Genomic DNA, 20,666 nt, shown 5'->3' on the forward strand with positions numbered 1-20,666 from the left:
CTGTAGGAATCTAGGATACTAATACACACATGCCCTTTCTCTGTGGGCTGGAGAATAAAGGTGGATTTCTGTGCCTAGACTTCAAAATCAACTTGCAGCTGATCCCACAAATGTGGAGCAGTGACTGCATAAGCTCTGATATCTTTTAGTTTGAGGCGTGACCCCAGGACATGTAAAGAATGCAAATGAATGAGACTGGTGCTATGCAGATGGGTCCTGACCATCAAGAGCCTTAGAAACACTAAATACAATCTTAAACTGACTTCTAAAATGGAGAGCAGTGAGGCCAGGGCTGGAATGGTATTTATATTTTTTTGGAGTCAATTGACAGTGTTGCTGCTGAATTTCAAACTATCTCCAACGATGTCAAAAGAGATTGGAGGAGACTTGGGAGTTACAGTTATCCAGATGCAATAAAGTTTTGGACTTTTCCCTATCTTTAGCTATCTTCAACAACAGAACAGATTTGTCTGTCAAAGGAAAGTTTAGAGTCAAGAATAACACATGTGTGTCTTGAACAGCAGCTGTGGGTGCAAATTGTGTTGTTGCTGTAGTTATGCTGCTCAGGCAGTGTGCAGGCTGCAGCCTTGAACTTAACTTTGAGTTCACAATCAGTTCCTGTGTAAGACGGTAGTTATAAATTTAAGGAAGCTGATGTCAAAGACTGTTGGGAACTTGTGCAACACTTATTACTGCTAAGGAAATGAGAGCTTCTGACATCATGGGTACACTTTTCTTCACAGCATTGCAGCTTTTTATAGATTTATTGAATAAATGTTTTTGAAATCATATTTTCTTTTAAGCATTTTTCTATGTGTACCACCTTATTAATTAGTATTGTTTTGAAGATGATCAAATGTTTACTTGTCTGTGTGTCAAAAAAGTCAGTCGTGTTTGCAGAGTTTTCTTTTTTCATCGCAATAGCAAGCCATGAAATTTTGTCCATAATATTTAAGATGATAAAACTTCATTAACTGTAAAATTGAATCTGCTGCATGAAACGACATATTGGCAGTGTAGTATACAAGCTTCATCTCACTGTGGCTCAGATGGCCACAAAATGAAATCTCACTTTTTCATATCTGCAATTTCATCAAGCTCAAACAAACCATTAAACCCTGCAGGGTTAAGCACAAAGGAAGTGGTACTGTTTGACACACATTTTAGTTGTCATGCCATGACTGTGGGATTCTCAGGACGAACTTGCAGCACACGCATTGTGTGTTTCTTGCTGTAATGTTGTTCTCCTTTTAACATTCTGTTTGTTTTATGTGAATTTAACCTAATATATAAATATATAAGATTTCCTGTCAACACATGTGTGTGCAAGTGCAATCAACCCTTTTCTATTTAGAGCAGGAACCCAAATGCCCTGCAGAGAAATTGCACTCAGCATGGTGTGGATGCCCTGATATATAGTTTTTACACATGATAAGTATTTCAGCTGTAGGCATGAAGCAAGGCTTTATGCATATATGCATAGAAATAGAGTATATAAGGCAAAAACAGACTTTGTACAATTCTAAGGAGCTTGAAAGTCAATATTTGTTATGATCACTGTTAATCCTGAACTTAGGACTGTGTAATACTGCAAATTTCAATATTGATCTGATACCAAGCAGAGGTCCAGTATTGCCAATACCATTACTTTTAACTTATAAAGACATCTTATGTGTGTCATGATTTCTGAAATAAATCGTCATCAATTTTCAAAATTCTGGACACATTTTAATCACCACTAAATCACTGAGAACTCCATAATATTTCACAATAAAACTAACCTTTCTTGCTTTTTTAAGAGTCCTGGAATGTAAATATGCACTTTGGGCCAGCTGCAGTGGTTTTAAAGTGTTATATAACATAAATTGACCAGCCAAGCAACACAAAAAGCAGGGATGGCGCAGTAGGGTAGAGTGGTCGCCCCATAATCGGAAGGTCGGGGATTAGAAGCCACTGAACGGCTACCCTTGTTAGGGTGTCTGGGCCGTTGACCCAGTGTTTTGTCTTTTATTGGTTTTTTGATTTTGTTCATTTCATTATTCTAGCTTTGCCTTATGGGTTATAGGTTTAATCTTAGTTTAGGTTTTGTTAGTGTTCTGGTGTTCTGTTCTGTTCTATAGTCGCTGTATCCTTGTGTCAAGTCTGCGCCTCTGTGTTGTGTTTCCTGTTTTACTTTGAAGGTCCATGTTAATGTATCTGGTTTTGCTGATTTGCCCCAGCTGTGTTTCCCTCCTGTTACCCATTCCCTGATTGCTCCCTCTGTGTATTTAAGCCCTGTGTTTCTCTGTGTCTGTGCTGTGTGTTCTGTCTGTCTGCCTGAGTTTATTTTTGGATTCTCAGTTTTGTAACTTTTAGTTTAGCATTAAAGCTGTTTCGAGTTCACGTTTTGCCTCCGAGTGTCTGCACTTTGGGTCCACCATTCCTGCCTGCACACAGCCCTCACATGACAACCCTGAGGTATCCCTGAGCAAGGTACCGTCCCTACACATTGCTCCCTGGTGCGCCTGCTTAGTGGCTGCCCACTGCTTCACTGAGTGAATGGGTCAAATGCAGAGGACTAATGTCCCCATGGGGATCAGTATTATTATTAAGAAGTTCAGAAATTGTTCATGTTTGAGGAATGTTTTTTCATTTCCAATAAAACAAAGCTTTACAGCTCTTCTCAGTGCCTCCGAGTCACATAACTGCAGCACAACTAAACATAGCAGTGCAATATTGATATTTGGATCAATCGGCCCATCAGTACAGCAGCTTTCCTGACATTTCTTTAAGTAGTCTTTAGGAATAGTTCTCCAGGCTTCTTCAAGCACATTTGAAGCTCTTCTTTGGATGTTGGCTGCCTTTTGATTTTGTTCTCTGGCCAATTGATCCCACAGTTATGTTGAACTTCAGAGAGGCCAATTGAAGCAATTTGAGTTAAAAAAAGAAATCATGGAATATATTTCTCCATGACAACAACATCTTCCACTCCATGCAGGAGACTCTGAAGGCACTGAGCAGCTCCTTCAGGGGCAGGCTGCAGCACCCACGATGTGGGACAGAGCGATGCCACAGGACTTTCCTTCTAACTGCTGTCAGACTCCACAACAAAGACTTTGCAGATGACCACACACACGGACAAACACAATTCCAATACACTATGCCTTTGCTTAGTCTCTCTTATGTGCAATATTACTGAGTGCAATTTTTCTGATGCCATGCAATTTTTGGGTGAAGCTATTACTGCTTGGTCAGAATGTGCAAGTGTGTGTGTGTGTGTGTGTGTGTGTGTGTGTGTGTGTGTGTGTGTGTGTGTGTGTGTGTCTCTACAATGTTCTCGTTTTATTTACACATCCACTCTGTGTATATATACACACACATACGCTCGCTGTGTACATGTATACAACTTGGCCAAGTCTACATTTAGTCTTACTTTAAGTTTCCATACATACATTTATATTCTTAAAATACAGATGTCCATATTTATATTCCATTTTACATGGTACATTCTTTAGACTGTACATTTGAACATTTTATTTTCCACTGCCTGTGACAAAGTTTTTTTGTTTTTTTTTTTAAATTTCATTTAAATTGATTTGATTTTTTGTTTTTTTTCTTAATTTTTGCTGCTCTTAACTTTATACTGTCCACTTTCTGCCATGACCAAGTAAATTTCCTACTTTTGGAACTAATAAAGGTTTATCTTATGTTATCTATAAACCAAAATGTATTCTAAATATTAGACTCAAAGTAGATTTTCACCTAATAGCTTTTTGTATCATGGCCATAGAATAACAGTTTTTTGAAAATCACCTTGTTGAAAAGTTTGAAATTAGTTGTTTGTCATGTTGCCTGATGGTTGGATGCAAGTAGACTGAAAGTGAGAGGACCCAAAAAAAAAAACTTTGTAAGACATTAGGGAAGTCTGGAGAACTATTGGCTAGCTCATTGGTAGCAAAATATAAAGATAAGAGGGGAAGTTTCAGACTTTTGCACAGTACTGTTAAAGGGCAACAAATGAGGATCTTTACAAAAAAAACTTTTTTTATTTTTTTATTTCCAACACTTGAAATAAAAATGTCCAACACTCATTAAAATACAGCTAGCTCAGGTTTCGTTAGGTGATCCAACAGAAAGTTACAAAAAAGTAACAGTAGCAGTTTCCTTTTGTCTTAACTCCAAACATCACTCATCACAATAACATCTCATTAATTTATGGATACATTCAGTCTATTTGGCTTTCTTAAATTTGCCTGGTGTGGCTCCAGTTTTCTGCTTTTTCTTTGCTGATCCTTTAATCTCAGGTTCCTGACAAAGAAAAAGAAAGCAGTATAGAAAGTGTCAGGACTAAGAAAAGAAATGAGTCTACACCAGCAGTTTCCTGTTTTTATAACGAGATCTAAATTAAATATGTCAGTCAAACACTTCTGCCTGCTTTTTATAGTTACAAGAGGAATAGAAAGACAAACAAACAAAACAAAAAAAAGGAACACACACTCAGTACCATAGTTTTCTGACATGTACCTTTCGCTTGGACGACAGAGACCCAGTGACAGTGAAGAAAGAGTCCAAACGTCCCTGCGTGCTGCCCTGTCTGCTCTTCACAATCTTCTTACAGCCGTTACGGATCCTGTCCTCACTGCACACACATACACAAAATAAATAAAAGCTACTTATCCTATGAGCATGTTCGTTCACATATTTAACAGGCAAAAAAAAAAAAAAAAAAAAGTATAAACCTGCAAGATGAACACACTGTACATCAAATATCTTTTTCTAAAGAAGTGGAGGCGTCAGGCAGGAGGAAAAGAGAAGCACAGAGGAGGTTCATAGATGTACAAACCGGATTCCAAAAAGGTTGGGACACTAAACAAATTGTGAATAAGAACTGAATGCAATGATGTGGAGACGGCAAATGTCAATATTTTATTCAGAATAGGACATAAATAGGACATAAATAGGACATAAAGAACAAAAGTTTAAACTGAGAAAATTTATCATTTTAAAGGAAAAAAATGTTGATTCAAAATTCCACGGTGTCAACAAATCCCAAAAAAAGTTGGGACAAGTAGCAATAAGAGGCTGGAAAAAGTAAATTTGAGCATAATGAAGAGCTGGAAGACCAATTAACACTAATTAGGTTAATTGGCAACATGATTGGTTATAAAAAGAGCTTCTCAGAGTGGCAGTGTCTCTCAGAAGCCAAGATGGGTAGAGGATCACCAATTCGCACAATGCTGCGCTGAAAGATAGTGGAGCAATATCAGAAAGGTGTTACCCAGCGAAAAATTGCAAAGACTTTGCAGTTATCGTCATCAACTGCATAACATCATCCGAAGATTCAGAGAATCTAGAACAATCTCTGTGCGTAAGGGTCAAGGGCGTAAACCCATACTGGATGCCCGTGATCTCCGGGCCCTTAAACGACACTGCACCACAAACAGCAATGCTACTGTAAAGGAAATCACAGAATGGGCTCAGGAATAGTTCCAGAAACCATTGTCAATGAACACAATCCACCGTGCCATCTGCCGTTGCCAGCTGAAACTCTACAGTGCAAAGAAGAAGCCATTTCTAAGCAAGATCCACAAGCTCAGGCGTTTTCACTGGGCCAGGGATCATTTAAAATGGAGTGTGGCAAAATGGAAGACTGTTCTGTGGTCAGACGAGTCACAATTTGAAGTTCTTTTTGGAAATGTGGGACGCCATGTCATCCGGACCAAAGAGGACAAGGACAACCCAAGTTGTTATCAACGCTCAGTTCAGAAGCCTGCATCTCTGATGGTATGGGGTTGCATGGGTGCGTGTGGCATGGGCAGCTTGCATGTCTGGAAAGGCACCATCAATGCAGAAAAATATATTCAGGTTCTGGAACAACATGCTCCCATCCAGACGTCATCTCTTCCAGGGAAGACCCTGCATTTTTCAACAAGATAATGAGAGGCCACATTCTGCATCAGTCACAACATCATGGCTGCGTAGGAGAAGGATCCGGGTACTGAAATGGCCAGTCTGCAGTCCAGATCTTTCACCTATAGAGAACATTTGGCGCATCATAAAGAGGAAGGTGCGACAAAGAAGGCCCAAGACGATTGAACAGTTAGAGGCCTGTATTAGACAAGAATGGGAGAGCATTCCTATTTCTAAACTTGAGAAACTGGTGTCCTCGGTCCCCAGACGTCTGTTGAGTGTTGTAAGAAGAAGGGGAGATGCCACACAGTGGTGAGAATGGCCTTGTCCCAACTTTTTTGGGATTTGTTGACACCCTGACATTTTGAATCAGCATATTTTTCCCTTAAAATGATAAATTTTCTCAGTTTAAACTTTTGTTCCGTGGTTTATGTTCTATTCTGAATAAAATATTGACAGTTGCCATCTCCACATCATTGCATTCAGTTTTTATTCACAATTTGTTTGGTGTCCCAACTTTTTTGGAATCCGGTTTGTAGTAAAGGAGGACATACAGAAGGTTTGTGTGACAGGAGGACGATAGGATTGGATGGAGGCAGATGATCAACCATTGAACGCAAAAGATGCCAGAAACACTTCATGTACAGAGACAACAGTGCCACCTAGTGGTCAAACATTAAACAAAAAGTGTGTGTAGTCAAAGTCACAGCAACAACAGATCATCTCAGTCAAACTAAGTAAATAGGTAAAGCAGAAGAATGAGTCAATATTTAGTTCACCTGAACTGTTTCTCTTCGCACATGAATTGGATCAGTCCTTCTTCATCCGGCTCGTTCCACTTCAGCTCCACTGTAGAACAATCCACCACTTCTGGCTTCAAAAACAAACCCCTGGCTTCTTTGTACAGCCAGTCTTCTGGAGCAGGGTGCTTCTGCATAAAGACAAGCATTGCGCACAAACACAGAATCAGAACCAGCACCTCGCTCAGCTGACCCGCACTACAGACTACAGCAACCTTTAACTTACATTGGAATCAATGTTCTCTAGAATCTCTTCGATGCTGCCGTGCTGTTTGATGAGGTCGATTGCTCTCTTTGGGCCGATCCCCTTGATAGTTCCGCAGTAGTCACAGCCCAACAGAATACACAGGTCAATGAACTGGGATGGAGCACGGAAAGGAGGAAATGTCAAGAAAGACTGAGATTAATGTTGTGTTTAAAGCTCCACAGCACAAACATCTGATAGCCAGGAGAGTACCACCACATATCTTTGAACAAACAGCACAGGATGCTGACACGCACCAGGTGATAGTTGTGTCATCATGAGAGAAGCACGGGAAGTGCTTCAGATTTAAAGAGAAACTTATTTATATAAACCTTTGTAAAAGTCAGGAAAAAAAAATGTACCTGTTCATTGGTCAGGCCGATGTCCTGCAGGATGCGATTGAAGTGGAACTCTTGAATAGGAAGTTTCCTGAAACAATAATGAACAGCTTATAGTTAATGACTACTATTTATGCTGCTATAGTGGGTATCAAACTACCAAATCCTAAAACCTCGAAACTTGGTTCAAATTTATGAATTTTAAGCGTGAACTTATTCATTTAAACCATCTCATATACACATATACAGGGCTCTAGAGTGCGACCAATTTGGTTGCAAATGCGACCAAATTTTTCAGTGGTGCGACTAAAAATAAATATTTGGTCGCACAGGTGCGACCAACTGTTCCGGTAACAAAAAAAAAATCTCTGTAACTCTCCGTGTGGTCAACAACAGACACACATTATGCCCCTATCGTGGACTAAACCAATCAGAGATAGTCAGGGGCGGGACCTCTCTGATTGGCCGTGGTCCAGTTGAAAGTGCAGGTGGAAGAGAGAGGTGAGTAGCTTGAATAAAGCGATATCAATTCATTAACGGATTCCACACAAAGACCTAAACACGGAGCGGACCCAACACATCAGAATCAGCTTCGTCTTTCTCGGCTTTCTCACCCGACGGCCTGAACACGGACACGCTGTCGGAGCTTAGCGATTCTTCGGGTCCGCGCTGTGTTTACGTCTTTTTGCGCTGATTCTGAGCTGCAGGTTTTGCCTCTCTCCAACCAAAATTCACCGAGCCTGCAGCAAAAGAAGCAGCAAACTGCGCTTCACATTTGATCAATGTCGTCATGAATTCCCTCTGACTTTTGCTGTTTTGCTTCCACCACGATAAAAAAAAAAAAATCACACTTCCTGCACAGCTCTCTCTCTCTCTCTCTCTCTCTCTGTACTTCAGGAACAGTTTCCCGTCTCAAATCTGTTTTCTGCATTATTCATTCGCTTATTACCCACCAGTCTACCGTTGTTTACAGCGCTTTTTCTTTTTTCACTTAAATGACCTCGGACAAGAAAGCCTAATTTCTGCTGTTCAATACTGAAGAAATTTAAATTTCTTAAAATTATGCAAAATTGCAGAATATTTTTAAGGTTATCTGCTATAAAAAGCCAGACCAGGAAAATCTCCTTCATGTTTTCCTGTGTTTTATTCTCAGTTACTTTCACACAAAGGCATCTGCTGTGATTTTCACAATTCTGATGAAGTCTCATGTGTATCAGTACTGATAAATGATCAGAATTATAATATTTCTGACTGTCTGAGGCTAAATTGAATCAAATCAGGACTTTGAGAACCGGAATTGAATGGATTATAGAAATCAGTGATGATACTCAGCCCTAGTGAGCAGCGTAGGCCCGACAGAAGTGGATGTAGCTGTGGGTAATAAGAAAAGATGAAAAGAACTATTGATAACTTTTTTGTTAAGTTAAGGCCTGATCTGTCTGAAATTCAAAGCCAGTGCTCTGACACGGTGCCATCAATATTTGAATGCTGAAAAAGCACAGTGTATCCAGAAAACACATTATATGCTGCAGTAAATGCACTGCCCAAGTGTCCCCTCTCCCCACGGCCTTTCAGCAGCAGACAGCAGCAAACAGGTCGTCAGAGGAGGCCAAGATGATGATTAAGTTTTTAACATTTTCTACAATATTGACAAAGCACTTTAAGCACAAGTTTGTTAGTTAATAATTTAGAAATTAATATTGTCTGTATGGACTTCCCCCCCCAAAGAAAGTGCACATGTAAAACTGCGGTGTTAAGCGATGCGGTTGAAAAATTTGAGTGCGCCTAACTTTTGTGCCGGTACGCCTAAATTTTTAAAGTTAGGCGTACCGGTGCGCCCATGTCAAAAAGTTAGTCTAGAGCCCTGATATATTCATATGGTAAACATAAATCTGATGTAGAATTAAGGCAACAGCTTTAAGTCATTTCCACTCTGCTAATATCTCTGTCAAAGGCGATGCCGGTTCATACTTTGCTTCGCTGGCTGTGAGATGTCTGAGAAGGATGTTTGTCCCAAAGGTCAGCCCGTCCATATCCTCTGTTGCCGTGGCAAACACCTTCCCTCCTTTAACCAGAGCAGCACAGCTGGCCTCAGCTTCACATGGAGCCTTTAAGGAAATGAAAAATAAATAAAATTACATCTAACAGAATGATACACACAATCTGTCTTAATGCAACTACCTCAAACTGCACTGCAGAATCCCAATTCATGTATATTTTTAAGCTTTAGGCATAATTTCATTACATTTCTGTCTTTCTCTGTGATTGACCCCAGCTGGACTGTGTAACTGTAACTTAGTAAGGGTAAGAGGATAAGAAGCCTATTATATTGTAAAAACACTGAAACACAAATCATTCATGGGAGTGATGTCTCCAAACTGTGTAAGAAGTGTGGAAATATTCTCGATGCCACAAAAATGTGTAGAAATAGAAATCTCACCTCAATGTAAGGCACTCCCATCAGGGTCAGGAGCTTCTTACACTCATCATTATGCTGCTTGGTGACTTTAACCAGACGCTTAGTGAACTTGTCAATGTTCTCTTGCTCCCCTGGTTTGAGAGAGAATAAAATCCAATTACCGTATTTTCCGGACTACAAAGCGCACCTGAATATTAGCCGCACGAGCTAAAATCGGGGGAAAATCCTGTTTTGTACATACATTAGTAGCACCTGACTAAAAGCCGCAGGGTTCAAAGCTCGTGCAAAAAGTAGCGGCTTATAGTCCGACAATTACGGTAGACTTTCATGCCTAAAGGAAAACATGTTCACAGACTTTCCCACAATACTTGTGATATAGTCTGAGTTCAAGTTTGGTTTAAAAACTAGCAACTTCCAACAAACCATGCTGACTTTAAACTCTTTGACCAACAACCGCCCCCCCCCCAAAAGTCTTTACCAATTTCTTGGGCCTGGGCAAGCATCTTCTCAGCTTCGGCTCTCCTCTCCCCTCTTTTCTCAAGCTAGAAGATGAAGACACGATCAGAATGAGAGAGAGCTGTCAGTATGAAACAGAGCATGTAAGGAGTTGCTGACATAAATGAGTGACAGAAATCCACTGCACTGAAAACAAATGTTTCCATTTGCAGATGGGTGAGGACCAGAGGAAATCCTTACTCACCTCTGCTGACTTGAGCTGTGGGGGCTTGCCGTCAAACACATACACAGGTTTGATTCCATGTTCCAACATGCGGATGGTGCGGTAGAACATTCCCATTAGGTGGCTTGAAGAAAGGAGTAAAGGCAAAAATCATTCTTGTGTACTCAGACCTGAGCTACAAATCACTAAGTTTCAACAGAGGAACTACTGCATCTGCAAATGATCTACAATTAGGTCTTCTTATTCAATTTTAAATGTTTATTGTTGCAGCAGTACCTTGTTGTCTCTCCATCTTCATTCTGTAGAACGTTACCATCCTGTCGCACAGCAATCAGAAACTGGTAGATGCACATAGAGGCATCAATAGCAATTTTCCTGCCTACAGAAGGTGAAAAGAGGTGCTTGTTCAACAATGACATAAAGAGTTAGCATTCCATCATGCATCATACAGACTGTATGTTGCAACAAACTGAGGGTAGATCGACACTCATGCATCACTTATGTATAAGGAGTGTATTCTGGAACAGTTACCAAAGAAGTTCTTTATGTCTTGCTCTTTAATGGCACCAGGGGCCTGGTCAGCAATTAGCTTGGCAAGTCCGTGTATTCCCATTGTGTCAGAATATCTGAGAACAAGAGAGAGAGTGAAGCTCTTGGATTAACATGCTGTGTCATTTCCATCCCAACTGCATTTCACAAAGGCCCCATCACTGGTGCAGGTCTGCAGAAGCTTGAGAAAACAATGAGGTCACAGTACAAGTTATTTACAAATACGAACCTTTTTTTTTTTTTAACGGAGGCTTCGTATCAATTAAAAGACGAGCTCCACGTCATTTGTTATCTCTCAGCAATGTGTGTGCCAGGTTTGTGAATTTACAATGATCTTTAAATCGACGGGTTCATGTAAGCAAACTGGAGAGCAGAAATGTGTCCTGGCTTTGATCTACTAGTGTGTACCAGCTGACCTCAATGAAAATGCCACAGGATGTAGCCATCTATTATCAAAGCTAGCTTTCAGGTTATATAATGTTAACATTTACAACGGACTCACCAATTTAGTAAAACGCCTCAGCTCGTGCAGCTACTCCACGTCCTAGAGCGCGAGGAATTGTGACTGTTTCGCGGGAAATCAAATAGCAGGCATTTTCTATCGATCTATCGAGCGCCGCACTTCCAGGTACTCCTAAAACCCGTGCATCGATAGTGCAGGGTTTATTAATCAGGCCTGAGTTCCGACACGGAAGACCCGCGAAGGCACTGATTGGTTATTTACCGTTGAAGGAAATCCGGTTTATTGGAAAAAGGTGGAAAATAACACCGTCGAAAGCTGCGAACTCCTACCTTTTAGTTCATAATTTCCCGAGGCGTTAAAGACCGTAAATACTCCACGTTTATTTTACATTGCTTGTGAGTGAAATTTGTCACCGGCTGGGATTAACCGGTAACATTTCAGGTGTATTCTTGTTTCCCCGCCCAATCCGGAAAACTCAGCCGAGTCGTCGTTATTTTTATTTTGTAAGGTGACGTGGAGTCGGAGCTCTTCTTCTTCTTCCACACTGGCCCATGTGCGAATAAAAGTACTCAGTGTACCCGGATATGAAGGTAGTGATATTACGTTTACACAAAGTATCAAGAATTTCCAAGATGCTCGGCTGTAAGGCTGAATCTTCACACTGAGCTCCAGTGTAGCGGAGAAGAGAGCAGCCTACTGGGGCCTGAAGTCCAAGGAAGCCGGCGGACAGACAGATTTTGTTGGATCTGGAGCATCGGGACTGACGACGGAGAGAACGGTAGATTGACTGTGTTGATTTCGTTGTTGTAGTCTTTTTTTAGCGAGCATGTGCTTATTTGGAGTAAAACAGTGTTGATGTGGATGAATCGCTTGCTTTACTTAATTTAAGGAGGCCCCCTTTGATTATAAGCATACTGCTGTCCACAGAAACAGGACAGAGCTTGTAGTGTTGCGACCTTGCTCTTACTGCTTATTACAGTTCTTGTATATACTATTACTTATCTCGCTGTGTGAGGCATTTCTGCCTGTTTACTGCTATTATTCATTCAACTGATTTAACTCTTTTGTCTTGAGTCTTTCTAAATACTTTATGGGCTTCTTATGTAGTCCTGTAATTAGTAAAAAGTTCAGATGTGCATAGAGCTGTGACGCTACTCTTTAGTTCGTCACAGGGGACGATCAAAGTTGCAATGCCTTATGTCAAAGGCATTGCAACTTTACCACTCAGACCAAATTTGCATTGCTGTGAAATTCAACACTAATGCCACATCAGCAATAACTTTAGGTCGCCCTTCTGAAGTTCTCCTTCTATCATTTGCAAAAAAAATGTGAGGATTGTGGTTTTTCAGGAAATGTGGTTGATAGGGAACACATTTGTGTGCTTTGTAGAGTATGCAAATGAAAGGGGAGGTGTGGCATTGTATATAATGCGTCACCATTCCAACACAAACTTAATACATGTTCATATGAAAGTTAAGCATAACATGAACACTAATGTTTGTCTAATATACTTTGAAATTGAAAGCAACTCTGAAACTCTGCACCTGGATGAAAACTTAAGCTCTGAGCAATGTTACTTATTTTTTGCTCTTGTAAACTCCAACATACAGAAATTGACGGTGCTTATTTGATTCCAAACCCTCTTTTGGGCTGATGAAACTGATGAAATGCATTGCAATTCACTGTGGTTACACAGCATCTGTATTTGAGCCAGTTTCATCATTTTCTGCTGTGTTTGTTGAAGCATCGCAGGAATGACGTTGCATAAAATTGTGCAGTTCTACCTCTCTGCGTTAAGATAATTACGTGCCACATTTGAAGTGCACAAAAGTGAGAGACAGGCTAGCTTAAAATTAACCTGAACTGATAAGCTGTCGTGTTTTCAACAGGGGCCATGTGTCGTGGAACAGGACGCACGTCAGGTGGCTGTCAGAGGATGATGCTGCACTCTGTCTTGATCCTGTTCTTGTTCTTAGGCTGGGCCCTTGGTTACAAGATTGGAGACAATGTGACTCTTTATGTCAACAAAGTGGGCCCTTATCATAACCCCCAGGAGACATATCACTATTACACATTGCCTGTTTGCAGGCCGGAGAAGGTCAGTGTTAGTTCTGTGTCACTGCGTGGTGTTGGTCTGTTGTAACAAAACAGAGGAACTGGAGACATGTCGATGAGTAATGATAATATCTAAATCTCAGGGCTTACATCTCCAGTTCCTGTGAACATATTTTTATCTCAGAGTCCAAAGAAAAGACTTTACTATGTTATATTTTATCCCTTATCTGTTTGTTTCTACGTCAGGATGTGATATTGAGGTGAAGTGTTACTCCCAACCAAAAAATCTGAAAACACGTATTAATTCATCAAGTCAAGTCAAGTCAACTTTATTTGTCAATTCTGCCACATGTACAGGACATACACAGAATAGAAATTGCGTTACTCTCAAACCCATGTTGAGTAAAGAAGTGTCTTTTTATAGAAAGATCATGGCATTTTCTTGTAAAAATGTGATAAAAAATGACATCTTGAAACATAAGAGTAATAATAATAATAATTTTGTGTAACTGATTTGCTGTTAGGAATTCACACATTCCACCAAAACACAAGCTTTTCCTTTAAGTTGATAGTTTATTTAATGGCTCACAGGTTTAAGGGAAAAGTCATTATTGGAAGTTTGATTGTGTTGGTAGCAGTTTAGCCTGCATTTTCAAAGGCCGGAGTAACATTGTATTGATTTTTATTTAGCTGGCAGTTTTAAAATAACTGCTCTCATAATTATGATCAACTAATCTGGCACTTTTTTAAACATCCTGTATATTAAATGCTAATACTTCTTTCATCAGGTACATCATAAATCTCTGAGCCTGGGAGAAGTGCTGGATGGTGACAGAATGGCTGAGTCTTTATATAACATCCGCTTCAAAAAGAATGTGGAGAAAACAATTCTCTGCCAGCTCACTCTTTCAGAAAAACAGGTATTTACACGAGTAAATTTGTAATAGTTAACATGCTTAACATCAGAAAACTGGTTGGTTATAAACTGCAAACACTGAAAGCTTTGACCAGCATCGCTTACAAATGAAACAAAAATGCTATTCTACTCCTCAACTGGAGTTTCCCATACAGAAAACTGAAAAAGGTGACCTCTAGCGGCAACATGGGGTATTAACCCAAAAATGGCTCCTACAACCAAGGTATGCAAAAGAGCATCTCTGGACATATAAAATGACAGTAGAGTGGATGGGCTACAGCACCTGTCAGGACAGCAGAGGCTACAGTTCACACAGGCTCACCAAAGACTGGAGAAATGTTTCCTGGTCTGATGAGTCAGAACTGGCTGACCACCTCCGTATACCATCTTCTGCTTCAAGGAGGTTAACAAACCATGTCACAAAGCTTAAATAAACATTGCATTGACTGTGCTCAAAATCTCTGAGGAATGTTTCCTGGACCTTGTTTAATGGAAATCAAGGCCATTCTCAAAGTGGCCAGAAATTATGTGCAAACGGATTTCCTTTTTAGATCTGCTGTTCTGTAGCAGTTATTTTTTCTTTTCCTGGATAAGATAATAAAACTAAAACTTTTGGGGTTTTTTGCATTTTATGGAAGTCTTTCATCCTGTGTTACCTTGGATACATGTATCCGTATCAGGATCGAATCCCTCTTGATATTTGCTGTTACACCTGTACTTTGTTGTATGCTGAACCTTGGAGTCTGTAAAATAGCAGTTTCACATAATAAACATCTGTACAACTTTAGCACAGCTGTTTCATTATGTGAGGCCACAACCTTGTTCTAATAAAAAAAAAAAAGAGGGACAATACATATTAATGAATATTTTAACAAATGTAAATGTGCCAGATTATAGCCCTTGGCTAATTTTCATCTGTAGACTCTCTGCCAGGTTGATGTTACATACAAGTTAATAGCAACATACAGAGACACTATTTCTAGACCATGTATATCGACAAGGACAAAAAACAGTGATCCCATCATATTAGAACAAATAATGACAACAACTACTGCTTAAAATATGTCATCTGTTAACTGTTGGTGCTTGTTTTTTTCCTTGGTAGGTGGACGAGCTTCGTGAGGCCATTGAGGAGCTGTACTACTTTGAATTTGTCCTGGACGATATTCCAATTTGGGGTTTTGTAGGATACATAGAGGAGAGTGGTTTCCTGCCTCACAGCCACAAGGTAGACACTATAGAAATGTTTTATTGAAATGCTAAGCTTTTGGTAAACCAAACTAAGCTTCATTCCTCTTACTTCTAAACTCCTGCCTCTTTTCTGTTCTATTAGGTGGGTTTGTGGACTCACCTGGATTTCAACATTGAGTACAACGGCGACTATGTGATCTTTGCCAATGTCTCAGTAAAAGACGTTAAGCCTGTTCCATTAGAGGAGGGGGCAGGTGCAGCAGTGGGGGGTGTCGGAGTAGGAGGAGGCAGCCTGACGGTGACCCATACCTACAGCGTGCACTGGTTTGAATCATCTCTGCCCTATTCCCGGAGAGCCGAGCGTCTCAGAGACTACTCGTTCTTTCCCAAAACACTGGAGATCCACTGGCTGTCCATCATTAACTCACTGGTGCTGGTGGTGCTGCTTCTTGGCTTCGTCATCATCATTCTCATGAGAGTCCTTAAGAATGACTTTGCTAGGTGAGTAAGTGACGCAAAGACAGTGAATAATGCATTGCTTGAATATAAAAGACAAAACAAAATGTCAGGTCTCTTTGTGCCTTTAATGTGGTTTAATAATGGGTTGGCTGAGCACAGAAGGTTGGAGGTGCAATTCCCAGCTGCTTCAGTCTGCCTGCCAAAGAACCCTTGGGCACAATACTGTAGGAGGCCAAAGTGGACCAAGAAAGTCTCTCCCACAGCATCACACCACCACTACCAGCCTGATTTGTTGATATAAGGCATGCTTTCACGTTGTTAACACCAAAATCAAAAGGCCAGACAGTTTTTCTACTCATATCTGACTTTGGTAAGCTGATTGAGATTGTAGCCCCAGTTTCCTGTTCTTGGCTGACAGGAGTAGCACAAGTGAGTTCTGCTGCTTTACGCCCATCTGCTTCAAGGTTGGACATGTTTTTTATTCAGATGCTCTTCTACGTTGGTTGTGACGAGTGGTTATTTGAGATACTGTTGCCTTCCTGCCAGCTCAAAGCAAAGCAATGAGCAGCTTACTGGATATTCTCTTTTTCAGACCATTTTCTGTAAAACCAGGAGATGTGTGTGCAGGAAAATCTGAGATTTTCCTTTCCTTTATTTTATATCCTTTTATCTGTTGAACACTTTAAGGGCTTTTGTTGTTTTTTCTGTCTCCAAGCTCTCATTTTACTATGTTTAAATAAAAGCTTTAATTTGAAGTTTAGTCCTTAATGTAGTTTCTTTTTGGCCTAAATGTGCAAAATTGTATGCAATTCCTGGACCTGTATTACCTGCAAGACCTGTAAATATAGCAGAGACTTTTCTTGCTCTCATTTTGGTTCTCCCAGTCATAAAAATACTTTGCTTTCACCTTCAGGTACAATGTGGAAGAGGAGGGTGGCTGCGATGATCTGGACCAAGGAGACAATGGTTGGAAAATCATCCATACTGATGTATTTAGGTTTCCTCCTTTCAAAAGCTTGCTGTGTGCTGTGCTGGGAGTTGGGGCTCAGTTCCTTACCCTTGCCACAGGTGAGTATTGACTCTCAAATTCACAAACACAATGAAACACTGGCCTGTTAAATCCCAGTGAGGTGTCTTGTTTTTTTATTCCCTTTGAAATGGAGCATTCTGGTTTTCTGAGCACCTCTATCCCATAACAACAGTCTTTGTCCCAAGCATTAGAGCAAAAGGGAAAATCTGAAACTTGTATATACATAAAGGGCCTAAATATGTCCTTTGTTTGCTTTAGCGATAATCCTCATGGCATTGCTGGGAATGTTCAATGTGCACCGCCATGGCGCCATCAATTCAGCATCCATCGTCCTGTATGCTCTGACCAGCTGTGTGTCAGGCTACGTCTCGTGCAGTTTCTACACACAGATCAACGGCCAGCGCTGGGTGTGGAACATCATCCTCACATCATCTCTCTTCTCCGGTAAGTGAAAATGGAAGCGACCCGGCATTTAAAAGCACATGTTCACGTGTCAGTTTCTCATCAAAGGCTGTGCGGTTGGTGTGCGTGTTTTTCGGCCTCCTAGCAACACTTTTGAAATGCGAAACAGTTATCTGCCGCACTCAAACCTCGTGTTGACCATTTACAAAGGAGCTGGCAGGTTAAAGATTAAAGACTTAATGTCTGATTTAGTTAGATAATGAGATATTTCCATTCTCATATCTGCACTTGGATGTGGTCAGTTTTCATGTGCTTTTTTTAAAACTTTTTCAAAATTGTTTTGAACAATCAATATAATTGATTTTGATAGTATTTTGCGGGATGACTTGATGGTGAAGGTATACACCATGTGGGCACAGATGGTCTCTCCAGCTGATCTCTGGTTTGTTTCCCAGTTGGGCTTTGTGCTGAATGCCATTAACCTACTCTTTGTCACAGTTTTTCATAACTATGTTATTAAATATAAGCTTAAAAACCCTCAAAGTAAATGAAAGGAACTTAGTTGTAATATTTGAATGTACAATCCACCTAGTAAATTATTTACTCATGAATCTGTGTTCACTTTGCAGTATTTTGTTCACGTTCCTTATGACATAATGCTATCTAGCAACCCTCAAAGGAAACATTACATGGATTATTAGATGCTTCTCTTTTATTAACTTGATTATTCATCCCTCCAGCTCCACTGTTCTTCACGTGGAGTGTAGTGAACTCTGTCCACTGGTGGAGCGGCTCTACTCAGGCTCTGCCGGCCACCACCGTGCTCCTGCTGCTGGGCGCTTGGTTGCTGGTGGGCTTCCCGCTAACAATCATTGGTGGCATTGTGGGAAAGAACCGAGCTGGCAGCTTCCAGGCACCGTGCCGCACCCGTAATATCCCCAGACAGATCCCGACTCAGCCCTGGTACAAACATACGATTGTGCACATGGCCATCGGTGGCTTCCTTCCCTTCAGGTGAGCTGACCTCAGGTGTTTAGTCAAGGGGAGATTTGTAGAAGTGTACTCATAGATCAGAGATTAGAAAAGGTGACAATAAAACACTTTATGGTTTTAATCACAAGTAATTAACATTAGACTTGTGAACTATTAAAGGGAAACCCATCATCCAGAGCCCTAGGAAGATAATAGGCAGTTATTGCAAAAGTGATTTTTTTTTTTTTTTTGTCATCTCATTTGCATTCACATGTTTTATAGATCACTGCTCACTATTCACTAATGTTTCCTGTAATTAAAACTAAACAGGAAAATATCCAGGAACTGCTGCACTTCATTTCTTTTTCTTTCTTTTTTTTTAATGCACCATTTACATAAGTATACATCGAAGCTGAATTTAGATTGACTGACTTCCGTAAAATAAACTATTAGAATTACTCCCTCTCATTTTTGGATTTTTAACTCTGTTTTCCATCCAATCTTTCCCTAAGTGCCATCTCAGTGGAGCTGTACTACATCTTTGCCACTGTTTGGGGAAGAGAGCACTACACGCTGTACGGTATCCTGCTGTGTGTCTTCGCCATTCTCCTGTCTGTGGGCGCCTGCATCTCTGTGGCACTGACCTACTTCCTGCTGTCTGGCGAAGACTACCAATGGTGGTGGAGGAGTGTGCTGAGCACGGGATCCACCGGCATCTTCATCTTTGTCTACTCTGTTTTCTACTATAGGAACCGGTCCTCTATGAGCGGCCTGGTGCAAAGCACTGAGTTCTTTGGGTACTCCCTGCTCACAGCGATGGTCTTCTCCCTGATGCTGGGCAGCGTGTCCTTCTGGTCCTCATTGGCATTTATTCGCTACATCTATCGTAGCCTCAAGATGGACTAGAAATTCAATTTGAAACACGCAACTTAAAACAGACATTTCCACTTAGCACACAAAGACAATCTTCATTCTCCTCTTTTGCTTTTTCACTCATACACACCTGTTGCATTAAAGTGAGGAGAAACAGGGGCCTTTTCCTTGATTTAAAAGGGGTTAATAGTTAAACTTGGACAGCGTGCTGGATTGGTGAAAGCTCAGATGAGTATGGGGCTGGAATCGCATAGATTTATGATAAAAGGGGATATTTCAACACAAAGGGATGATTGCTTCCCATCAGGGATAAATGGGTAAATTGTTGGATTTGCTACGTGAGTGAATGGATTTTTTCAGACTGTGCAGCATCTGATTCCCGCTTCATGGTCCATCACAGTTATGCTGGAGCTATATGTCCTAAATTTCCCACAATATACTTTACCTACTGAGACCAGCAGAATGGTACTGTAGTTTTGGCTTATTGTGCAAGAGCTATTAATAAACGCATTGTTTTGCACTGGCCTGTTTGAGCTCCACATGGCCTTGCAGCGGATAAAAAGAATGATGCCTTTTAGATTGAAGTTGGTGGGGAATGGGGCAATATTGTAACTGTATTCTGTGGTCTCCATTGACTGTGATTTTGGTTCTGATGTAAATATAGTCTTTACAGTAAAACTCTTTTTAATACAATACTGCCAGTGTTCTGGATTTTTCCCTCTTCAGTCTTGTTTTGTCACAACTGTTGAGTAGAACTTTCTTCATACTCACACCAGATCCTAAAGAAATGCTATATAACCTCAAAATCTATAGTGCTATGCAAAAGTCTCATGCAATCTAATTTCTTTTTAGAAAAATGTGAAATGGTTGCAGCAATGTTTTGAAAAGTGCAAACGTACATGGAACTGAGCCATCTTCTAATTTCTTTAAGAAGTCTTCAGGAATAGTTCTCCAGGCTTCTCGAACGACATTCAAAGCTCTTTCTTGGATTTTGGTTGCCTTGTGTTCAGTTTTCTGTCAAGATGATGCTACACTCCTTCATGTTGGGGTCTGTACTCTGGAGAGGCCAATCCATAACTCATAATTCCATTTTATCACAACTGTTTCCTCAAGACTTTTTGTACTGTAAGAGGCCTACATTAAAAGAGAAAAACCCAAATAATCAGACAAGCACCTATGAGCAAGTACTTGGTGACTGCGAGAAGAGCAAAACTATTCTTTAAGAGGTCGAAATGTTTGGCAGAACTAGATTCAGAGAGGGGTAACCATCTGCCGTAAGTGGTTTAGCTTAGAGGAGGATGACGGGACAGAAGACACATGGTGAGTGAAGAAGAAACACTCATCACAAGAAGCTAGGTTAATTGCAGGATCAATCCTACCTTAGGAT

At 40.5% G+C, this 20,666-nt stretch overlaps 2 protein-coding genes across 4 annotated transcripts; one reads left to right on the top strand and one right to left on the bottom strand.

The window, feature by feature from the left end:
- Positions 1–2,330: 2,330 nt before the first annotated feature.
- Positions 2,331–19,972, top strand: tm9sf1 (transmembrane 9 superfamily member 1). Of its 2 annotated transcripts, XM_076888060.1 has the most exons (10): positions 11,643–11,776; positions 11,890–12,159; positions 13,271–13,479; positions 14,225–14,356; positions 15,458–15,580; positions 15,686–16,044; positions 16,916–17,070; positions 17,291–17,476; positions 18,175–18,448; positions 18,919–19,972. In XM_076888060.1, the coding sequence occupies exons 3-10, from the start codon at positions 13,276–13,278 to the stop codon at positions 19,310–19,312; spliced, it is 1,827 nt and encodes a 608-aa protein (XP_076744175.1). In that variant the 5' UTR covers positions 11,643–11,776; positions 11,890–12,159; positions 13,271–13,275; the 3' UTR covers positions 19,313–19,972. The 2 variants fall into 2 exon arrangements, with proteins under 2 accessions (XP_076744176.1, XP_076744175.1); XM_076888061.1 differs by lacking the exons at positions 11,643–11,776; positions 11,890–12,159 and adding an exon at positions 2,331–2,472.
- fen1 (flap structure-specific endonuclease 1) lies at positions 4,015–11,840 on the bottom strand. 2 transcript variants are annotated; one of them, XM_076888062.1, is made up of 12 exons: positions 11,711–11,840; positions 10,901–10,995; positions 10,646–10,748; positions 10,391–10,493; positions 10,169–10,232; positions 9,712–9,821; positions 9,243–9,379; positions 7,296–7,362; positions 6,916–7,047; positions 6,669–6,820; positions 4,504–4,618; positions 4,015–4,287 (listed from the first exon to the last, which is right to left on the bottom strand). In XM_076888062.1, the coding sequence occupies exons 2-12, from the start codon at positions 10,980–10,982 to the stop codon at positions 4,210–4,212; spliced, it is 1,143 nt and encodes a 380-aa protein (XP_076744177.1). In that variant the 5' UTR covers positions 10,983–10,995; positions 11,711–11,840; the 3' UTR covers positions 4,015–4,209. The 2 variants fall into 2 exon arrangements, with proteins under 2 accessions (XP_076744177.1, XP_024655675.1); XM_024799907.2 differs by lacking the exon at positions 11,711–11,840 and adding an exon at positions 11,421–11,563.
- Positions 19,973–20,666: the final 694 nt, after the last annotated feature.

This window comes from Maylandia zebra, linkage group LG9 (assembly GCF_041146795.1).
Source record: "Maylandia zebra isolate NMK-2024a linkage group LG9, Mzebra_GT3a, whole genome shotgun sequence".
In the NCBI taxonomy this organism is placed as follows: domain Eukaryota; kingdom Metazoa; phylum Chordata; class Actinopteri; order Cichliformes; family Cichlidae; genus Maylandia; species Maylandia zebra.

Bases quoted from the DNA above. Each gene is read 5' to 3' on its own strand.
- tm9sf1 (XM_076888061.1), top strand. From the start codon at position 13,276: ATGTGTCGTGGAACAGGACGCACGTCAGGTGGCTGTCAGAGGATGATG. The intron at 15,581-15,685 runs GTAGACACTATA...CTGTTCTATTAG, and splicing joins TCCTGCCTCACAGCCACAAG to GTGGGTTTGTGGACTCACCT. The intron at 18,449-18,918 runs GTGAGCTGACCT...TCTTTCCCTAAG, and splicing joins GGTGGCTTCCTTCCCTTCAG to TGCCATCTCAGTGGAGCTGT.
- fen1 (XM_076888062.1), bottom strand. From the start codon at position 10,982: ATGGGAATACACGGACTTGCCAAGCTAATTGCTGACCAGGCCCCTGGT. The intron at 10,233-10,390 runs GTGAGTAAGGAT...TTCATCTTCTAG, and splicing joins CACAGCTCAAGTCAGCAGAG to CTTGAGAAAAGAGGGGAGAG. The intron at 4,288-4,503 runs GTACATGTCAGA...TTTCTTTGTCAG, and splicing joins CTCTGTCGTCCAAGCGAAAG to GAACCTGAGATTAAAGGATC.